This window comes from Bubalus bubalis, chromosome 2 (genome assembly GCF_019923935.1).
Source record: "Bubalus bubalis isolate 160015118507 breed Murrah chromosome 2, NDDB_SH_1, whole genome shotgun sequence".
NCBI lineage: Eukaryota > Metazoa > Chordata > Mammalia > Artiodactyla > Bovidae > Bubalus > Bubalus bubalis.
The window spans coordinates 10,922,675-10,940,988 of NC_059158.1; the positions used below are offsets into that span (position 1 = coordinate 10,922,675).

Below are 18,314 nucleotides of genomic sequence, written 5' to 3' on the forward strand. Positions count from 1 at the left end.
CAAGTCCCCACTCTGGAGGCTCACGAGAGGCTGTTGAGCCTGCGGACGTGTCTGGATCTAATTTATAGGGGCTTTAAACGTCTGGTTTTGGTCTGAAAGCTGCATGGCTCGGGCGTAGGTCGGACCCGCATGCAGGTGGGCGTGTTCGTCATGGGCGCAAGTGGCAGAGCTGCCCAGAGAGACCCAGGGCCACTGGGCATGCGCCTAACTCCCCTCCTGCAGCCGAGGCCGGTCTCCAGGCTGCTGTGGGCCCCTCTCTCTGGGGGAGCATGGAGGGTGGGCTCCCTGGGGAGGGGCCTTGTCAACAGCCTCCACCTGATTCCAAACCGCCCAGGTATTGCATTCCTGCTGAGGAGGAGCACAAGCTGGAGGACGTGGTGCACACTCTGCTGCAAGCCAACGGCACCCCCGGCCTGCAGATGCTCGAGAGCAACGTCATGGTAGGGCCGCAGGCGGGGGCCGGGGGGCCGCGCGGCGGTTTCATTTCCTCACCCCTGGGCTGACCTGCCCCGTAGAACTAGAGAACCGTGAACATCCAATCCAGGGAGCCATTGTAAAGAAAACTCCTCTTTTATGGCAGCCCAACTAAAGCACGCTCCTCTCATTGCCCAGGATGTGGGGCTGCTGCACGTGGGGCCCTTCGACTCTGTTTTGGGGCCTGGTGGTTTTGTAAATGGCGACTGGGATCGGGCCGGGCACCTGCACTCTGGCAGAATCACTGAGGGCTGAGCGCAGAGGCGGCTGGCCCGGTTCTCAGAGCCTGTTGAGTCCTGGGGGATCTCTTAGAGTTGTGTTCTGACAGCCTGATCTCAGGTCTTCTCTGGCCTCTGCGGCCCTTGTCGGGGTCTCCTCTCTCCTGAGCCCACAGCCCGTGTGGGGTACACCAACTCCCATCCACCCTGGCCATGCGGCGGGGACCCAGGGCTTTGCTTGCGAGGGTCCCCAATCACTGCTGCTGCGCCCTTATCAGAGGCGTTGCTCCTGGGCCTATATCAGTTTAGAATTTACTCTTTCTCCACTTAGGAGTCATGTCTCTTTTATTTTCTAAAAGAGAAACAGAGAGCCTGTAATACAGAACATACTCTGTGTGGGGAGCCTGTCTGGAGGGCTGGTGTGCTGGGCCGCTGCCGCAGGCGGTCCTCACGGAAAGTGAGGCAGGGGCGGGCGGCCCTGTGGGCGGGCGGCTCAGCCCGCGTCTCTGCAGATCTCCCCGGAGGTGCTGTGCAGAGAGGGGATCAAGGTGCACAGGACGGTGCAGCAGAGCGGCCAGTTTGTCGTCTGCTTCCCGGGATCCTTCGTGTCCAAAGTCTGCTGCGGCTACAGCGTCTCCGAGACTGTGCACTTCGCCACCACCCAGTGGACGAGCATGGGCTTCGAGACGGCCAAGGTAGGCGGGTGGCCACTCCGCACGCGGCCTGGCGTCCCCCAGTGGGGGTCTTGTTTGTAGATACTGCTTTGATTTCAGACCGAGTCTGGGAACCCTAAGGCGGCTGAGACCTTCTGGGGAGGGAGAGTGGGTCGAGGCTTGTTAGCCTCCTGTAAGTTGCTGAGTTCTCTTACTCAGTCCTGGGCTGTCGCTGCAGAGGTGTGAAAGGCGAACCCTGCCTTTGGCTGGCGGAGGACCTGCGGTCTTCCTCCGGGGAGACATGATCACTGTGTGGCTTTTGCATTGGTTTTCATCCAAACGGAATTTAGAATTTGAAAATTCAGATAGCATCGCCTCCCCGGTAAAGGAAACCCTTGATAGCTGCCTAGAAATGAAAACCTGCCCTGAAGGGATGTGACTGCATTTTTCAGGAGATGAAGCGTCGCCATATAGCTAAGCCATTCTCGATGGAGAAGTTACTCTACCAGATCGCACAAGCGGAAGCAAAAAAGGAAAATGGCCCCACTCTCAGTACCATCTCAGCCCTTCTGGACGAGCTCAGGTAACTTACACGAGACAGTTCTAGGCCGGCCTGGCTAGGCCCGGCCAGGCATGGTTGGGGTGCGGCCCATCCTTTGTGGGAAAGCGCCAGCCTCCGTTCCTGGGGCTCGGCCGGAGCTGAAGGCTGCGGGTGGCGGCTCTCCTGTGCTTGGCCATGTGCCCCGCGGCCACAGCAGGCAGAGTGCGGCCGTCCAAGAGGCCTTGCGGCAGGCCTGGCCTTTTGACTTGGGTGCCCACCTGGGGACCCCAGCCCCTGTGGGCCCACTGACCCCGGGTGTCCTGGCAGGGATACGGAGCTGCGGCAGCGGCGGCAGCTCTTCGAGGCCGGCCTCCACTCCTCCGCCCGCTACGGCAGCCACGACAGCAGCAGCGCCGCGCCCGACGGCAAGAAGAAGCCTCGGAAGTGGCTGCAGCTGGAGACCTCGGAGAGGCGGTGCCAGGTGTGCCAGCACCTGTGCTACCTGTCCATGGTGAGCCCGCCCCGCCCAGCCTCCCTCCTGTCCATGGTGAGCCCGCCCCGCCCAGCCTCCCTCCTGTCCATGGTGAGCCCGCCCCGCCCAGCCTCCCTCCTGTCCATGGTGAGCCCGCCCCGCCCAGCCTCCCTCCTGTCCATGGTGAGCCCGCCCCGCCCAGCCTCCCTCCTGTCCATGGTGAGCCCGCCCCGCCAGCCTCCCTCCTGTCCATGGTGAGCCCGCCCCGCCCAGCCTCCCTCCTGTCCATGGTGAGCCCGCCCCGCCCAGCCTCCCTCCTGTCCATGGTGAGCCCGCCCCGCCCAGCCTCCCTCCTGTCCATGGTGAGCCCGCCCCGCCCAGCCTCCCTCCTGTCCATGGTGAGCCCGCCCCGCCCAGCCTCCCTCCTGTCCATGGTGAGCCCGCCCCGCCCAGCCTCCCTCCTGTCCATGGTGAGCCCGCCCCGCCCAGCCTCCCTCCTGTCCATGGTGAGCCCGCCCCGCCCAGCCTCCCTCCTGTCCATGGTGAGCCCGCCCCGCCCAGCCTCCCTCCTGTCCATGGTGAGCCCGCCCCGCCCAGCCTCCCTCCTGTCCATGGTGAGCCCGCCCCGCCCAGCCTCCCTCCTGTCCATGGTGAGCCCGCCCCGCCCGGCCTCCGCGCAGGCTGACTGCGGGGACAGCGGCTCCCCCAGTCTCTTTCCAGGCCTCTTGAAGCTCCTGTTCAGCCGCGTGATTGCTCTGATTGCCCCGAGGACTCTGAAGTCGGTCTGGTTAAAGCAATACTTCCCATTCCCAGCTTTCCGTCTCTGATCGGGGTTGGAAACCAGCGCAGTCCAGCCTGTCTGCCTTCTCTCTTGGCTGCTGAGCAGCCTCCACGAGGGGCTTGTCCGACCCAGCCTGGGGCTGAGTTACACGCCTCACACTCGTCCACCCAGCCCCCCCCCCCCCCCCCGGACAGCGTAGCCACGCCTCCCGCCTCCCTCAGGCAGCGCCCCACGCGGGTCTCTGTAGCTGGTGGTGTAGTTAGCCAGGCCTGCCCGGTCAGCACTGCTGACTGCTGCCGTGAACAGCAGAAACGTCTTTCTCATAGTTGTAGAGGCTGGGCATCCCGGGTCAAGGTGTCAGCAAGGCTGGTTCTCCCTGAGACGTCTCCTTGGCGTGTAGACATCCACGTCCCCTTGGTCCTCACAGGGCCTTTCCTGTGAGTGCTTCTGTCTTAATCTCTTTTTGTCTTTGAAAGGATGTAAGTCATACGGGACCAGAATCCACCCTACCACCTCATTTTCCCTGATTCTGTTTCTGACGCTCCTGCTCAGGACCTCCTGAGTTACTGAGGGTTAGGACATCTGCATTTGGGGAGGGGATAATAATTCAGTCCATGACAACCACGTGTCCCATTTTATGTATTTTTTCTACTAGCTTTGTTTTCCCAGAGGCTTTTTAAATAGAAATAAAATAAATAAATAAAAAATAGAAATAAGAACCACGCTGTCTTTAAAACAAACAGGTCATAAGAATTTCCCCAGATTTTAAGAATGTTTTGTGAACATCACTCATGAAAGCTGCGTAGTTCTGGGTTTGTTCGCCTTGCGTTGGAATGGGGTCATACTCGTGGGAAACCGTCGTTGTAGGTTTCCCATGAGCCTGGGTGACTCCTGTGACCTTGTGTGGCCCTTGTCCCTTCCCGTGGGTTCCGAGGATGGCACTGTCCCTCAGAAAGCTGACCTTCAGAGTGGTCACCAGTATTTCTTAGCCTGTTATTTAAAAAGCACATATCCTGAATTCATGGGTAAAAATTGAGGTTTTATTTATACATGCTTTTCATTACTCAGGTTATTTACTATGGGATTTGTGCATTTCTGTTCACTGTTTTGTATTTTTGTCTGGTTACATCCTCAGCTTTGAGTGATGTGTTTCTGCCAATAAGCATCATTTCCTTATACCTGTAGCTTGGTTTCTTGTCTTTGCTTAGAAACCTCAAAAATAGGAAACTTAGGTGTTTCCCAGAGTCCCGCACACAGCCCGGGACGTCAGCACGTCCACAGAGCAGCTCAGGCCAGATGCAGCCAGGTCCTTGGGATCGGGAGCCATGCGGGCTGGAGTGTGGACAGAGGCCGACCCCTTGGGAGGCGTGACTGGCTGGGCTGCCAAGCCGCTCAAGAGCAGGAGACACTGTCACAGGTGTTCAGGGTGACCATCCTGGCATCTTTTATCCTGTGGGAGGTTTTGAACCAACAGTCTCAGGAGCCCTTAGACCCCGCAGCCCAGGCCGCCACGCTCCGCCTCGGGCAGCAAAGCGCGGAGAAGCCAGAGGGCCCTGAGGCCGCCGGGCCGCAGCTCCTGCTTAATGATGCCCTGACGTCCACTTGCTTTCACGGCAGCGTCCTGTGTCTCTGGGCCACAGATGCCTCTGGCCCAAGCGGTGGGCTCCCCTGCTCTGCGCTTGAGAGCCTGCCGCCCTCCTTGGGGCGCCCTTGCCTGCCCTGCGTGCCTCAGCCGCGCTGCCTCTCGCCCCACAGGTCGTGCAGGAGAACGAGAACGTGGTCTTCTGCCTCGAGTGCGCCCTGCGCCACGTGGAGAAGCAGAAGTCCTGCCGCGGCCTGAAGCTCATGTACCGCTACGATGAGGTCAGTGCTTCCGCAGGGCGACCGCCCACCCGCGTGGCCCCGCACCCAGCCTGCTTCCGGGCACCTCTGGCCCGACATGGTGGGGGAGCAGCTCTGTTGGTCGAGACGGGGCGAGCAGGGTCAGCCGGGGCTGCACTGGCCCAGAGAGGCCGGCAGCTGGGGCTGGGGGACTGGCGTCCTCGTCCATGCCCCTCACATCCCGGCGCGCCCACCCGCAGCGCCCCCGGCCCGCGGTTCACAAGTAGTGTGCGTGGACACGTGAGCGCCCCGCTGTCTGCTGGGGCTGTGCCGTCCCCTCTGGCCGGGGCAGATCCAGGGGGAGAGGCAGGCCTCGGCCCGAGTCGCTTTCCTGCTGGGACACACCGTGATGGATTCCGTGCACCTCTGCCTGCGTTGGGGGCCCTCCCTGCAGCTGCTGGGGTGGTGCTGCGGTTTGGGGTGTGGTGAACCATGGGGCCCGCAGCTGCCCACTGAGCTGCAGGCAAAGCCCGAGGGGGTGGTCCTGGAGCGCCCAGGCCCTTGTCGTCACCTGGGGCCTTGGCAGAGCCTAGGGTTAGGAGCAGAAAGCTTTAGGGTTAGGTTTCTGCTCCTAAAGCTTTCACCTTCCAAGTAAGTCCCAGTTGCACTCTTTCTAAAAACCCGTTGTCCCCAGAGGCAGGTACAACGTGCCATCTGTGTGGCCAGTCTCTATCCTCCAGTGGGTAAGGGCCGGGTGCTGCCTTCAGCTGTGAGGAGCACCCGGATCTCTGCCCGCAGAGCGGCTGGCACGTGGCCCCCCTGTCAGCTGTCCACGTGCTTCCAGGCTGCCCTGCGATCGTGGTTTCAGATGATGTACAAGCATGTAGCTCCGGGGACACATGGCCCTGCAGCTTTTCCTCTGCACTGACTCAGAGCCCTTCTTGGGGGTCACCTTGGGAGCCTGCTGCCGGGACCCCCATTTTCCCTGCTGGCCCACCCTCCTGTCCAGCTGTGAGCCCCACCTTCAGGCTGGAACCTGCTAGCTCCCCCTGCCCCGGGGAGGCGCGTCCCATAGAACACGTCAGAGCCCCAGGTGAGCCAGGCCAGGTGCCCAGGCCTGATTCAGGAGGCTCTGGGGGCGCCCTCGGGGGCTCAGGCTGTGGTCAGATTTGATAAGAAGCCTTTGGCTAAATTATAAGATTAGAAAGCTGGAAATAGATCTCTCTGCATCTTGTCTTCAAAGAGCATGTTCAGCAAAGGCAGTAACCACTTTGCCCTCCCTGCTTCTTCACTTGAACAGCAAATGTCAGAACATGGTTAAAAATAAACTCTCATGTCTGAGTCAGAGCATCTCTGGCAGCTCGCAGGGTGCAGCCGGCGGCGCTGGGGCTTCTTAGATGATTCTGAAGCTCGATAAGAGGTGGGTTAGATTCCACCTCCAGCCCATTTTGGAGCTTGGTGTTTTGATGTGACCAGAATCCTGGGAGAGAATCACATATGTAGGGTCTGTCGGTCTGAAGCTTAATCATTGGTTCTCATGAGTAGGGAAGAGAAGGGTTTTTATAAGCCTCCCAACTTTGCCAGCAGCCTAAATTTATTTTAGTAAATGAAAATCACAAATCAGTTCCCTATTGAGCTGAACTATATTATTATTATTAATTGGGGAATTTCAAGCTCTGGGTGGGATTCCAGAAATGGCTTATGAGACCAGAGCCCTTGTTCTGAGCCCCAGCACTCAGGTCCCTGCTGTCCAGCCTTCTGGTCACACAGGCAAAGGTGTGACCTCTGACCACACAGCCCTGCTGCCAAGGCGGCTTTAGCTAAGGTAGCTGGTCTTGAAAGAAGCTCGTCTGCTCATTCTTTATTAGCGTGTGTATTGTAAGTGATTTAAGTGGTGTGCAGTGCCCAGCCTGAGCCAGGACTAGGCCGACCCTCAAGCTTGCATGACCGAGTGGCCTCCTGTCCCCGTGGCTTCCTGTTCTGTCCATCCAGCCTTGGCTCAAGCAGGTGCTCTAGAATGTGTGTCAGGACACATGCCATTTGGATAGTCTTCCCTGGGGTTGCTTGTAAACCTGGATGTAAGTTGAGTTGTGTTAGTTACACGTGGGTTTTTGATGCCCAAGGTAGATAGTTCTCTTGTCCTGTTGGCTCTTGTTGTGGAGGGAATAACAAGCATTTGTGGACAAGTGTTTGTGTGCACGAGTAGGTCAAGTAGGTTTCAGTGTAGCCAGAGAAACAAGCGGCCCAGACCTGTCCCCATCCAGGGTGCGCGAGTCTTTCCTCACTTCCCAGCCGCCCCCCACCCCGCTTCCCCAGCGGTCCCGGAGGCCTCTAAGCCCCGGGAGGTGCACAGGGGCGGCTGCAGGAAGCCCTCTGCTGTGTTGTTCAGGGGGTGAGGGACCTCGATAGGAATGCGGCCTTCAGCAGCCTGTCCCACGGTGTGGGTTGGTTATGGGGCTGCAGAAATTGTTTCCCACCATGGCGGGGGCGGGGGGTGCTCCTGGGCTCCCTGAATGGGGAAGGGAGGGGTGGGAGGCTCTGTGCGCCTCTCTGGATTCCACATGAGAAAAGGCAGGTTTCCCCCAGAGAAGGAAAGTTTAATTTAGGTGCCTGGTTGGGGGCTTCCGTCTCAGAAGTGTTGTCCCAACCACAGGCCACCCTGGCCTCCCCACCCCTGGGCGGCACCGCTGCCGCCGCTCTGCTTGACGAAGGTGACAGCCTGGGGATGGCGCTCTTCCGTTTGCTAACTCTGTGTCTTCCTTTTCAACCCGAAACAGGAACAGATTATCAGCCTGGTCAATCAGATCTGTGGCAAGGTATCTGGTAAAAACGGCAGCATTGAGAACTGTCTCAGTAAACCCACACCAAAAAGAGGGCCCCGCAAGAGAGCCACGGTGGACGTGCCGCCCTCCAGGCTCGCATCCTCCTGAAGACGCCAGCGCCGTGGGCGAGGGATAGACGTTATTTTGTAATTATTATATTCTAGTTTGGAGTACTTGCTGTAGGATACAAGCTGTCTTTGCACTAGCTCTAAAGAAGATTTTCTTCTGGTTTTAGAGAACTAATTTTGTTTTAGCATTAAACTGTTGAATTTTTTTTGTACTTAGAATACCTAGATACTGCAGTCAGATTTTTGAAACTGCCGTATATTCACTGTTTTAAAACCCTTGAGGGGCTGTATTAATTTGTATTGCCCCTTGTGGCTGACAAAAAAGCCTTTTTTTTTTTTTTTTTTAATTTTTTTTTTGTTTTTTTTGTTTGTGTTTTTTTTTTTTTTTTTTTTTTTTTGTAACTGTTGGGGGAAAAAAGGCTTTTTAACCCATTTTTGAAGAGGGTGAAGTTTGGAGAACAAATTTTAAAACCATCAGTCATGTGAGCAGATTTTTTCTAGAGAGGAAAAGGGATAGACACATACACACACACATAACAAAAAAAACTTGAACGAAATGGCTTTACTTTGGCTGTCTTTTCTTCTGTCACGTGCGGGATGAGTTTGTAAGTGTTAAAAACCGGAGAATCCCCATTTTGTTTCTTTGGGCGGTTGTGGCAGCTGAAGGCGGACGTTGTTTCCTAACCATAGGCAAAATGAGGAGGTCGGAGCCACTGGGCTCTCTCTACCAGCACTTCACTATGCATCTGTTTAAGGAGAAAGAGGAAGAGAAGAAAGACTGCCTGCCTTGGAGGGGTCACGTGAGGGAAACCTGTGCCTGATTTCATTAGGAAATCCATTCTGTTCTTTTTTGGTGCTGTTGGCTACTTTATCAAAAAACCCTTCAATAGCATCCTTAAGAAAAAAAAAAAAAAAGGAAAAAAAAAAGTGATTGAAGCCGGAAGTGCTTCTTTGTCATGGATGTGCAATCTTTCTAACATTCCATCTTCATCTCACCTGTTTGTTGTTTTACACCTTCACAGGTCAGCATTAATTTTTCTTTTTAAACTCCTTTCGTTGGTGATCACATCTAGAGCCACTCGGAGGTCTGCGGTTCTTTTTGAATGTGAAAATGCATCTGCGCTCATCTGGTCTATTTTTTCTCTTCATGTTGTAACAAAAAGAAAAAAAGGAAAAAAAAAAAAACCAACCCGTCCCTTTTGTACATACGCCTGTAAATTGTTTCAAATACTTGAGCCTTTTTCTGGGTGGGGGAGGGGAGGGCGCGAGGACAGATGAAGAAAAGCCTTACACTTCCGTTTCTTCATCGGGTGGACTGGATGCTTACAGGGTTTTTCTTGTAACATTTATAAGTGCTGCTTACATCACTGAACAACAACAAGAAAAATAATAATGGAGTAGCTGTTGCCCTTCTCCGGTTGTGTGTACAGTATGTGTGGAATAAAAAAGGGAACCTGTTTTCACAAGCTGTTCTTTGTTTCATGATTGGACTCGGCGGTCCCGCAGCCGCCGCGTGCACTGAGCTGGCCGGCGGGCTGTCAGCAGCGTCCTGTGGTGCACTCGGTCGTCGGTGCCGAAGACTGAACTGTGTTGGCGTGTTAAGTAACATGAGCAGAGTCGTGTTTCCAGTGTGCTCGTCCGGTTTCTATGGCCTTGCTGTGTACTGGCCCTCTTGGACAGTGAACTTCTGCCTCCGGCTTACGGTCTGACGTTTTAATTTATTAGCGCTGCTCTGCACCCCTCCCTCGGGAGGGAAGACTTTTCATGTTGTTTATTGCCAGTTTTTTGTTTACTTTTCAGGTTTGTACTACAAGGTTTAATAATAAAACAAAGTTTTTTGGACACCTGTTTGTCTTGTGGAAGATGAGTGAGTGAAATCAGCTCTTTTCTGATCACAGGGCTGAGGGTCCACCCCCTTGGCCAGGGAGCGGCGTGAACACCGAGTTTTAATCTCGTTTTCTGACAGGGGTGCGTGGTGGTGGGGGAAGCACAGCCCTCTGGTACCGGGGTCTGCTCAGGAGTGAAACGGCGTGGGGACTGGGCCCGTGTTGCCCCCCAGCCCCCTGTGCCCAGGTGTGCTGTGCTGTAAATAAACTAGGGACTGCTGTTGGACTTGACCATTCTGTAACCATCAGGTGAGAACCCGAACCTTGTTCGAGCTGAGAGGAGGCACGATTTCTTACCTGTAAGGGGCCTTGCTCGTCAGCGCCGAGCTGATGTGGACACCACGCTCCCTGGCCCCACCTGCAGAATGTGTGTATTCAGCAGCCTTTCTGTACAAACGGGCTATGTTTAAACTGGCTATGTTTCAAGTTCTCAGACTTTATTGTTAGCTGTTCTTGCAGTCACTTGCCTCACGTTATTGTCAATTGTGTAAAAAACCAAGAGCCCCCCTCAGTCCACCTGCCTTCACCACAGGCCTCTGCACGGCTGCATCATCCTTCAAAGGTGGCCGGCACGCAGGCGCCTGGGTTTAGGAGTCACCGTCGTCGCTGTGTAAGGCGGCAAGGGCAGTGTCCACCTCCACGCCCTCCTCGTCAGACTGGACCACGGGCGACTCCCCGCCTTCGCTGGGGTCGCGGGAGGCCGGGTCGGTACCAGGTGAGGATGAGGAAGGTGGTGTGGCTGGGGACTGGGAGGGAGTGGGCACCTGGAGAGTGACTGCATCCTGACCGGGGCTTGCCTCAGGCCCTGGAGAGAGAGCAGAGGAGAGCCTGTCATGGAAGTCCTTTATCTCAGCATTGCTGGCGACCACGAGCGTTTGAACTTGCAGCGAGTCCAGGGGGCGGAACTTCTCTGTTCCTGTGACATGCAGGAAGCACGTGTAGAGCTTGGTGGCTCCCAGAGGCCACCTGGGGCTCCAGCTGACCCTTCCGCCACCTGTGGCAGGTGGAAAGACCCCGAACCCTTCCCACAGCCTCCAGTGGCACACCATGCTCAAGACCCAGTGGCAAGCTCTGCAGGTGCGACTCGAGTTCCTCGTAACCTCGACAAGCTGGGTTTACCTCTTAATAGTCTCTGAACTAATTTCAAGGAAATGGACCTTAGGAGAAAAATGCTTGTGTAGCCTCTAACAGGAACCAGAACCTCACACGGATGATGGGAGTCCTTTCCTGACACTGGGGAGGGGAGGAAGGAGCTGCTGTGTTGGAAACACAGGTCCAGGGGAAGCCCCCTGGCCTGAATGAGGCTGTGGTGTGGGACCACCAGGTAGGAGGCAGGTGCTGTGAGGGGCTGGCCTTCCCATCTCTCGGAGCATGGAAGAAATGCACGCTCTCCGTGATACCGCCTCCAAGCCCACCCACCTAGGAGGGATGGTCTGAAATGTACAGCGAGGCCAGGCATACTGCCGGAGCATCAGTACAGATCTAAATGAGCGTGAGGTTATGGTAAGTTATTAAATGGAGAGAATGTGCCTGCAGGATCACCTCTAGTTTTTAAAACGTAAGCTGACGGCTAAACACACGCCTTGGCCTTGCCCCCAGCATCGAGTACCATCTGCTGAACGGGGAGGGCGGGGTGCCACATAGACCTCCCCTCCCCAAAATCCAGTGCCCAACCACGAAACCCAACTCAGGTTAACTTTGGAGACAGGAGAAAATAAAAATGAAATTTTAAGAAAAACTCCCTGTTTGCTGAAGGTATCTGGGAAAAGCACTGAGAATCTTTGAGAAATTCGTGACTGCAACCGCCGGTGTGTCGTGTGTCCACGTCTGTGACGCCAGACTGAGGGGAACGGGGACAGCTGGGCGCACGGTGTCTGAGCGAGCCAGAGGGAAATCACGGTGGTGAGAGTGATTGTGTCTATGCAGGCTTTTCATCCCTACCTGAGATAGGGGACAGCAGCGTGTTCTCCTCGCCACCAGAATTCAGGAAGACGTCCAGGGCCTCCTGGTCAGAGATATCCATCAGATCCATCTGCTCCAGCATGTCCACGTTCACCTCCATGGACGACATGCTGCCCATGGGCTCTGCGGGGACCGGCACGAGAGGAGGTTAGGCTTTGCCCTGGGTGAACTCCCACTGCATTAGGTATTAGCATGTTGTGTTTTCTGGGTATAAAATACCTTCTACTTCTATCTTCAAAATTGATTTTGGAGGAATGTATTATTGACATGTCCCAGTTTGGTGGTGGTTAAATCCATCCTAGCTTAACCATGATTACTGTTACCTCTTACACCATCCACAGCAGATCCTCTTTTCATCCCCAGCCATGTGCCTGCATGTGCTGAAGGCAACCCTTTCTGCAGTAAACAGTTGCAGCTCAAAAGAGGCTGACATTCCTGCCAGACACCCCTGACGGTGGTTGCCTCTAACTTTATTACAGTTCCATTTGGCATCTTCCCTGCCCTTACAACATTTCTCAGGTCTTCCATCTTAACAACGGATCAAGGTTGGGTCTGCCGCAAGCTGGCGAGTTGGAAAGAGCTTCCAGTGATGAAAGCATAAACTCAGCCCACCAGCATAAAGACGCCACAGGGCAAGGAGTCTGAGCCTGGTGAGGGGTGTGTCCAGGGGAGTGTCTAGAGTTCTGCGATCCAGAAAACTACAAGCCAGGTAGCTTAAGTAGATGGTACCTGTCACAAGCAGATACAAATTTCTGGATGTGGACACATCTTTAACCTGGGTCTTAACAGGAATATAAACAACACAAAATCCAGTCCAGTCTAGAACTTACAGCACACACATCCCTGAGTGAGGGTCAGCAGAAACAAAGATTATTAAAATCTTTCCCCAAGAATCTAAATGGCTTTAAATATCTTAAAGATGAGAATAAGATAAGGAACACAGTGTCAGAAATCATGACAGGCATTTGAAAAGAGCCAGATAGGATTTTTCCAAATAGGAAGAATCACTGAAATTGATTAAAACTGTGGCAAGTTAAAAGTCCTGCTAGTAAACTAGAAGACAAGTTCTCCACTACAGCAAAGACATAAACAAGTGGAAGTATGAAAAAGTGCAGAAGTTTCACAGTTCAAAATGCGAGTGGAGGGTGTGGGGATGGGTATTGTAAGAGGCTGATGATCTAGACTTGATGCAAGATCTGACATCCCAGACTTAGGAGCAAAACACATTCCAAGCGAGGCAGGTAAACCCTCACCTGAACTGCAGTGAAACGATGAACATCAGAGAAAAGGCAGATGAGGAAAGAGGAGGAGGTGCGGGCGGCTTCTCAACAGCAGGAAGCAGGAGACAGTGGAGTGATAAGTTCAAAGAGATGAACTAAAGACCATCTCTTAAAACAGATGTGTGAAATGCCCCCTGAGCCTGCTCTCTGGAGAGGCCCAGGAGGGAGGCACGTTCAGCGAAGACGGTGTCTTAAGTGAGTAAACATAAAGCTCTGAATAAAATAATAGCTAACTCAGGGCCTTTACTCCAGCCAGACTGAAGGACTGGATGATGCCAATGGGACGGGGCACGAGGTGACAGCTTCGTCCCGTGGGAAGGTAGGAATCTGCTGTCTCGGGGCCTGCGGCACAGCGCGGGCACAGGTGAAAGGTTGGGGGGGGGACCCCAGGGACAGTGGAGACAGCCACCCCAGGTGGCAGAGCCAGGTGGCACCTCCCATCAGCGCCACCCTCGGCTGCTAGAAGTCACAGCCACTTAATGGGCACACTGGGCGGTGCCATCCAAGGGTTCCTGCAATGCTGACCCAGCGGGCGACCTGCCAACACAGGTCGAGCCTGCTCCCCTTGGGGCTGCCTCCTGGAGACGGGGGCACTGCTGGAAGGGGAAGGGGCATGCGGGTCCTCTCTGGGGCTGGGGAGGCCTTGATGGCTCTGGGCTTTTTTCCTTCAGTTTTGAAAGCACAGTCTCCCTTTTTTCTCTCTCTGGCCATCCTCTTACAAAGGGGAGGAAAAAAAAAAATGGACTGAAAAGCATAGGAAACATTTTCAGGAAAGTAGAAAGCACCAAATAAGGTAGTAATGAAGCCAATTTTATAATCTGTTCTGTGGCAAATCTGGTTGATTTAACATTTGCTGTGGTTACTGCCTGCCCGGCTTCATCACTGTCTCATTTGGTGCTTTCTAGTTTCCTGAAGATGGAAAATGTTTCTTATTAGTGATAAAAGTCTAGTTACATTCTGTTAGTAAGAGACACTCAAAATATTAGAAACATTTCAAATGTAAGGAAAAACAGGAAGTCAGCAAGCAAATAATTAAAGGAGAAAGCTGATACGGCTGTATTACTATCAAAATAGATTTAAAGAGGAAAGAAAAGCAATATTGAGGTAAAGCATAGCATTTAATAATTATTTTAAATTCAATTCACCAGGAAGATAATTCAAAATTTCTGTGTGACTATATATTTTGTGGTTTTATTTTTAAAGTAAAATATGGAAGCACGACAAGGAAAATGTAAGGAGTCCATCCTAATTGAGGGGAAAAGGAAGGTTTAATGTACCTCTGATAATTAAGCAATCCAAAATGGATATTAATAGGAAACGTCTGAACAGGCCAATTTATAAGTTGTCTGAAACGTACACTTACAGATCCTCATGCCTGTCACCTAGAATCTTGTTCTTAACTACACACAAAACATGTAGCAAAAATACTCTAAAAGAACATAGTGTCAGTCTTGAATCAAAGAAGAAACCCCCTTTTCCAGCCACAATAAAATTTAGTATTTAAAAAACACTTCTAAACAACTTCACAAGTCAAATAAAGCTTAATGGAAAAAAATTTAAAAAACCCAGGACTATTACCAAAATTTAGAGAATATTCTGTGTGCAGTTTACCAAGAAGAAAAATTAAAGGCACAAGTTAACAGCCTGAGGGCTGCAAAATGCAAACCTGAGCCCAAGGTCTGCAAAGACTGAAAGGCATGTGGGTCTGAAGATTAGACAGAATCTAAACAAATCCATCGGAAACTCACAAAAGGAAAGCAAACCTCTAGAACCATAAGAGAAAAATAGTTGAGCTCTTCCGTCAGGAAAGCATGGGTCCCTGACTGTCAGAAGTTACAGCCAACACAGGCCAGACACGTGGAAAAGTGGAACAGAAGAGGGCCTCAGAAACACTCGGGAATGTACTGAGGCCTCAGAAACAGAGTGGAGGAGAGAACGGTGCGCAGGCAGTTGCCGCTGTGAACTGCAGGGAGAGCCTTCCTTCCCCACGGACACGAACCAGCTGGTGGTGGCTTGAGGTGCCAAATGGAAAACAGTTGACCTTTTGGAATAAAACAGCATAATGTTCTTATAACATGGAGGGAAGGGCTTCCTAAACAAAAGTGGGCTCAGCTGGTCACATTAAGAATAAACGCATTTTGCAAAGGCCACACTGGAATAGCCACAGATATAATCGGGAAAGTCTGGTAAGACTCGAGGGAGACAACCAACCCGTAGAAAGATGGACAGTCAAGGAAGTGCATGTTAAAACCAAAATAGAGTGGCAAAAGTTTAAGTGTCTGACACAACTAAGTGTTGACAGAGCTGTGGAGTGGCGGGCATGCACGCTGGGCGAGCGTGAACTGCCGTGGGTATCCTGGCGAGCACCCACTACAGTTAGATGCTTGCCATATGACCAGGTAATCATTTGCCCAGTGACATATCCTAAAGAAGCGGGTTGCGAGCTGTGGACCCAAGACGCGAGCTCCTGACAGGCACTTTCAAGTTCTCTGCCTCTGCTGCAGGCGCCCTGAAAGTGCTGAGCTCAGCTACGTGGCGGAGCGCAGCTGCTGTTCTCTTCGCAGCTCCCCTCCCCTCGTGGCCTGCTGTCTCATGATGCTCAGATCTGTGGTGTTTGTCCCTTATGGACTGAATGCGTGCCCTAACCCCCTTGGGAGGTGGCTCAGCTGGTACAGAACCTGCCTGCAATGCAGGAGACCTGGGTTCGATCCCTGGGTCGGGAAGATCCCCTGGAGAAGGGAATGGCTACCCACTCCAGTACTCTGGCCTGGAGAATTCCATGGACAGAGGAGCCCGGTGGGCTGCAGTCCATGGGGTCACAAAGATTCGGACACGACTCAGTGACTTTCCCACACACACCTTGGGGGGAGGTGATTATTTGAGATGAAGTCCTGAGGGTGGGGCCCTCGGGATGGGAATCACTGCCCTCCTGAGAAGAGACCCCAGAGCCCTCACCACAACCAAATAAGCTCCAGAACGGTGCAAGAGAGACATTTGTGCATAAGGTGCCAGTCTGAGGTGGTGGCACAGCAGCCCAAGCAGACCAGGGTGGCATCCCTAACCCATGCCTGACCCTGAGGACACGCCACAGGGAACAGATGAAGATAACGGTGGGACTCGGGGCAGGCGGACAGAGGAGACGAAGAGGCCACACTATCTGCACTATTGGGGCTTCCCTGGTGATACAGTGGCTGGAGACCGCGTTCCTAGTGCAGGAGGCCTGGGTTTGATCCCTGGTCAAGGAACTAGATCCCACGTGCCGCAACTAAACCTGGCACAGCTCAATTAACCCATCAGCACACGAACGGCACTGCTCACCTCGATTTAAAAGCGCTGTGTCCACACCACAGCCTTCAGTGCCTCTGGCACATTCATACCTGAGTGTCTTCTCTACATGCTTTTCCTTCCTCATTCTTTGATTTCCTTAACCTCTCCTGCAGGGGCACAGAGAATTGAATGACAGGGACCGGAGTGAGGGTAACATTAATTGCGGGGCTTCAATGAAGGGGCAAGGTATGGAGACCAGGGCCAGGCAAGAAGAGGAAGGCTGAGCACAGAGGCATCTGGGAGGGAGCGGGGCTTCCCCGGTGGCACCAGTGGCAAAGAATCGCCTGCCAGTGGAGGAGACATAAGAGACATGGGTTTGATACCTGGGTCGGGAAGATCTGGAGGAGGGCATGGCAACCCTCCTGTATTCTTGCCTGGAGAGTTTCATGGACCTAGAGGAGCCTGGTGGGCTACAGTCCACAGGGTTGCAAAGAGTGGACACGAGTGAAGTAACTTGGCACACACGCATGCACAGGGGTTTGCAAGGGGTTTGGAAGGCCAGGAAGCCCAGGACATTTATCCACACTGCCCGCTGCTCTGGAGCCGGCCCCTCCACAGACATGAGCATTCGCACATCTAGATGCATAGCACAGCACCGGTTTGTTTTTGTTTTTTTTTAGCCGTTCTCTTCTACAGGGATCTTTCTAACCCAGGGATTGAACCCAAGTCTCCCACATTGCAGGCAGATTCTTTACGAGCTGAGCCACCAGGAAGCCCAAGAATACTGGAGTGAGTAGCCTATCTCGTCTCCAGCAGATCTTCCTGACCCAGGAATTGAACCAGGGTCTCCTGTATGGAGAAGTAAATGGCAACCCACTCCAGTATTCTTGCCTGAAGAATCCCATGGATGAAGGAGCTTGGTAGGCTACAGTCCACGGGGTCGCAAAGAGTCGGACACGACTGAGTGACTTCACTTTCTCCTGCATGGCAGATGGATTCTATACCAACTGAGCTATCAGAGAAGCCCCTTACAGAGGCCAAGGGTCTTAAATGTCCAATTAGGAAACTGTTAGGCTATATCCTGACCATGCAGATGCCACTCTTAAACTCTTGCAAAGGTTTTTTGATAATGTCAGGGAAGGATCCCCATGCAGCATGAAGGAAGATTAGATACACACAAAAACATCACCCTCAAATGACTTCCCTGGTGGCTCAGATGGTAAACTGTCTGCCTGCAATGCAGGAGACCTGGGTTTGATCCCTGGGTCGGGAAGATCCCCTGGAGAAGGGAATGGCAACCCACTCCAGGATTCTTGCCTGAACAATCCCATGGATGGAGGCGCCTGATAGACTATAGTCCATGGGGTCGCAAAGAGTCAGACAGACTGAGCGACTTCACTTTCACTTACTTTCAAATGGTAATAGGGATTAGTCTGTGCTACAGATTTATGGCTACTGTTTGTCTCTTGTTGCTTTTTTTTAAAAAAAAAATATATATATATCCCAAATTTTACCTTCAGTGAAAGCCTAGAATTACCTGGCGAGGCAAAAACAGCAGCAAGACAAAAATAGCAGATAGCACCCACTTTTGAGTTCTGGGGTAGTAACAAGAGACCCCTGAGGTCTCACCCCAGCCCCACTCTGGGGACAGCACCCCACGTGCACCCCCTCTAGGGGGCTCCCCGACTTGCCTCGCCTCTCCGCTATCTGCAGGTAGCCCGTGGAGAGGTACTGCTCCATGTCCTGCTGGAAGGCTTCCTCAAAAAACTTCTGCCGCTCCTTCAGCTTCAGCTGCTGGGTCTGCTCCATCTCCAGGACCTTCTGGGAGTGCTCTGCATCGAGTTCAGCTGAGGAGGCAGAGAGATCTGGGTCAGCATTTGGGAACGAATATAAATACCCACTTGCAAGGTCAATGTCGTTGATGTGGCCACCCGCACATCTGTCTTGACCTCACCCAGCTTGGCCCGGCACACAGGAGATGCCCAGCAAGCAGGGTCACAGCAAGCGCGTGGCCACCGGGGTCTGCGAGAAGAGCACCTGGCCGCGAACCAGCCCCTTGGCTGAGTGGG

General features: G+C 53.5%; 2 protein-coding genes and 1 long non-coding RNA gene across 13 annotated transcripts in view; 2 read left to right on the forward strand and 1 right to left on the reverse strand.

The window, feature by feature from the left end:
• JARID2 (jumonji and AT-rich interaction domain containing 2) overlaps positions 1–9,692 on the forward strand; it is a 233,248-nt gene extending 223,556 nt beyond the window's left edge. For 6 of the 7 annotated variants that reach the window (XM_025265943.3, XM_025265949.3, XM_044927366.2 and 3 more), the window contains 6 exons: positions 335–440; positions 1,205–1,387; positions 1,798–1,928; positions 2,214–2,397; positions 4,895–5,002; positions 7,738–9,692. In XM_025265943.3, the coding sequence (XP_025121728.2) occupies positions 335–440; positions 1,205–1,387; positions 1,798–1,928; positions 2,214–2,397; positions 4,895–5,002; positions 7,738–7,890 (865 nt within the window). In that variant the 3' untranslated portion in view covers positions 7,891–9,692. The other variant, XM_044927368.2, reaches the window with a different exon arrangement.
• Positions 9,693–10,152: 460 nt separating this feature from the next.
• DTNBP1 (dystrobrevin binding protein 1) overlaps positions 10,153–18,314 on the reverse strand; it is a 111,339-nt gene continuing 103,177 nt past the window's right edge. For 4 of the 5 annotated variants that reach the window (XM_006057794.4, XM_044927371.2, XM_006057795.4 and 1 more), the window contains 3 exons: positions 17,937–18,092; positions 11,678–11,821; positions 10,153–10,541 (listed from right to left, as the gene is read on the reverse strand). In XM_006057794.4, coding sequence (XP_006057856.1) covers positions 10,324–10,541; positions 11,678–11,821; positions 17,937–18,092 — 518 coding nt within the window. In that variant the 3' untranslated portion in view covers positions 10,153–10,323. Of the gene's footprint in view, positions 10,542–11,677; positions 11,822–14,134; positions 15,020–17,936; positions 18,093–18,314 lie in introns of those variants that run through there. The other variant, XM_044927372.2, reaches the window with a different exon arrangement.
• LOC123464852 lies at positions 10,538–15,939 on the forward strand. Its single transcript, XR_006639903.1, has 2 exons — positions 10,538–10,813; positions 10,918–15,939. It is a non-coding gene; the product is annotated as an uncharacterized LOC123464852 (long non-coding RNA).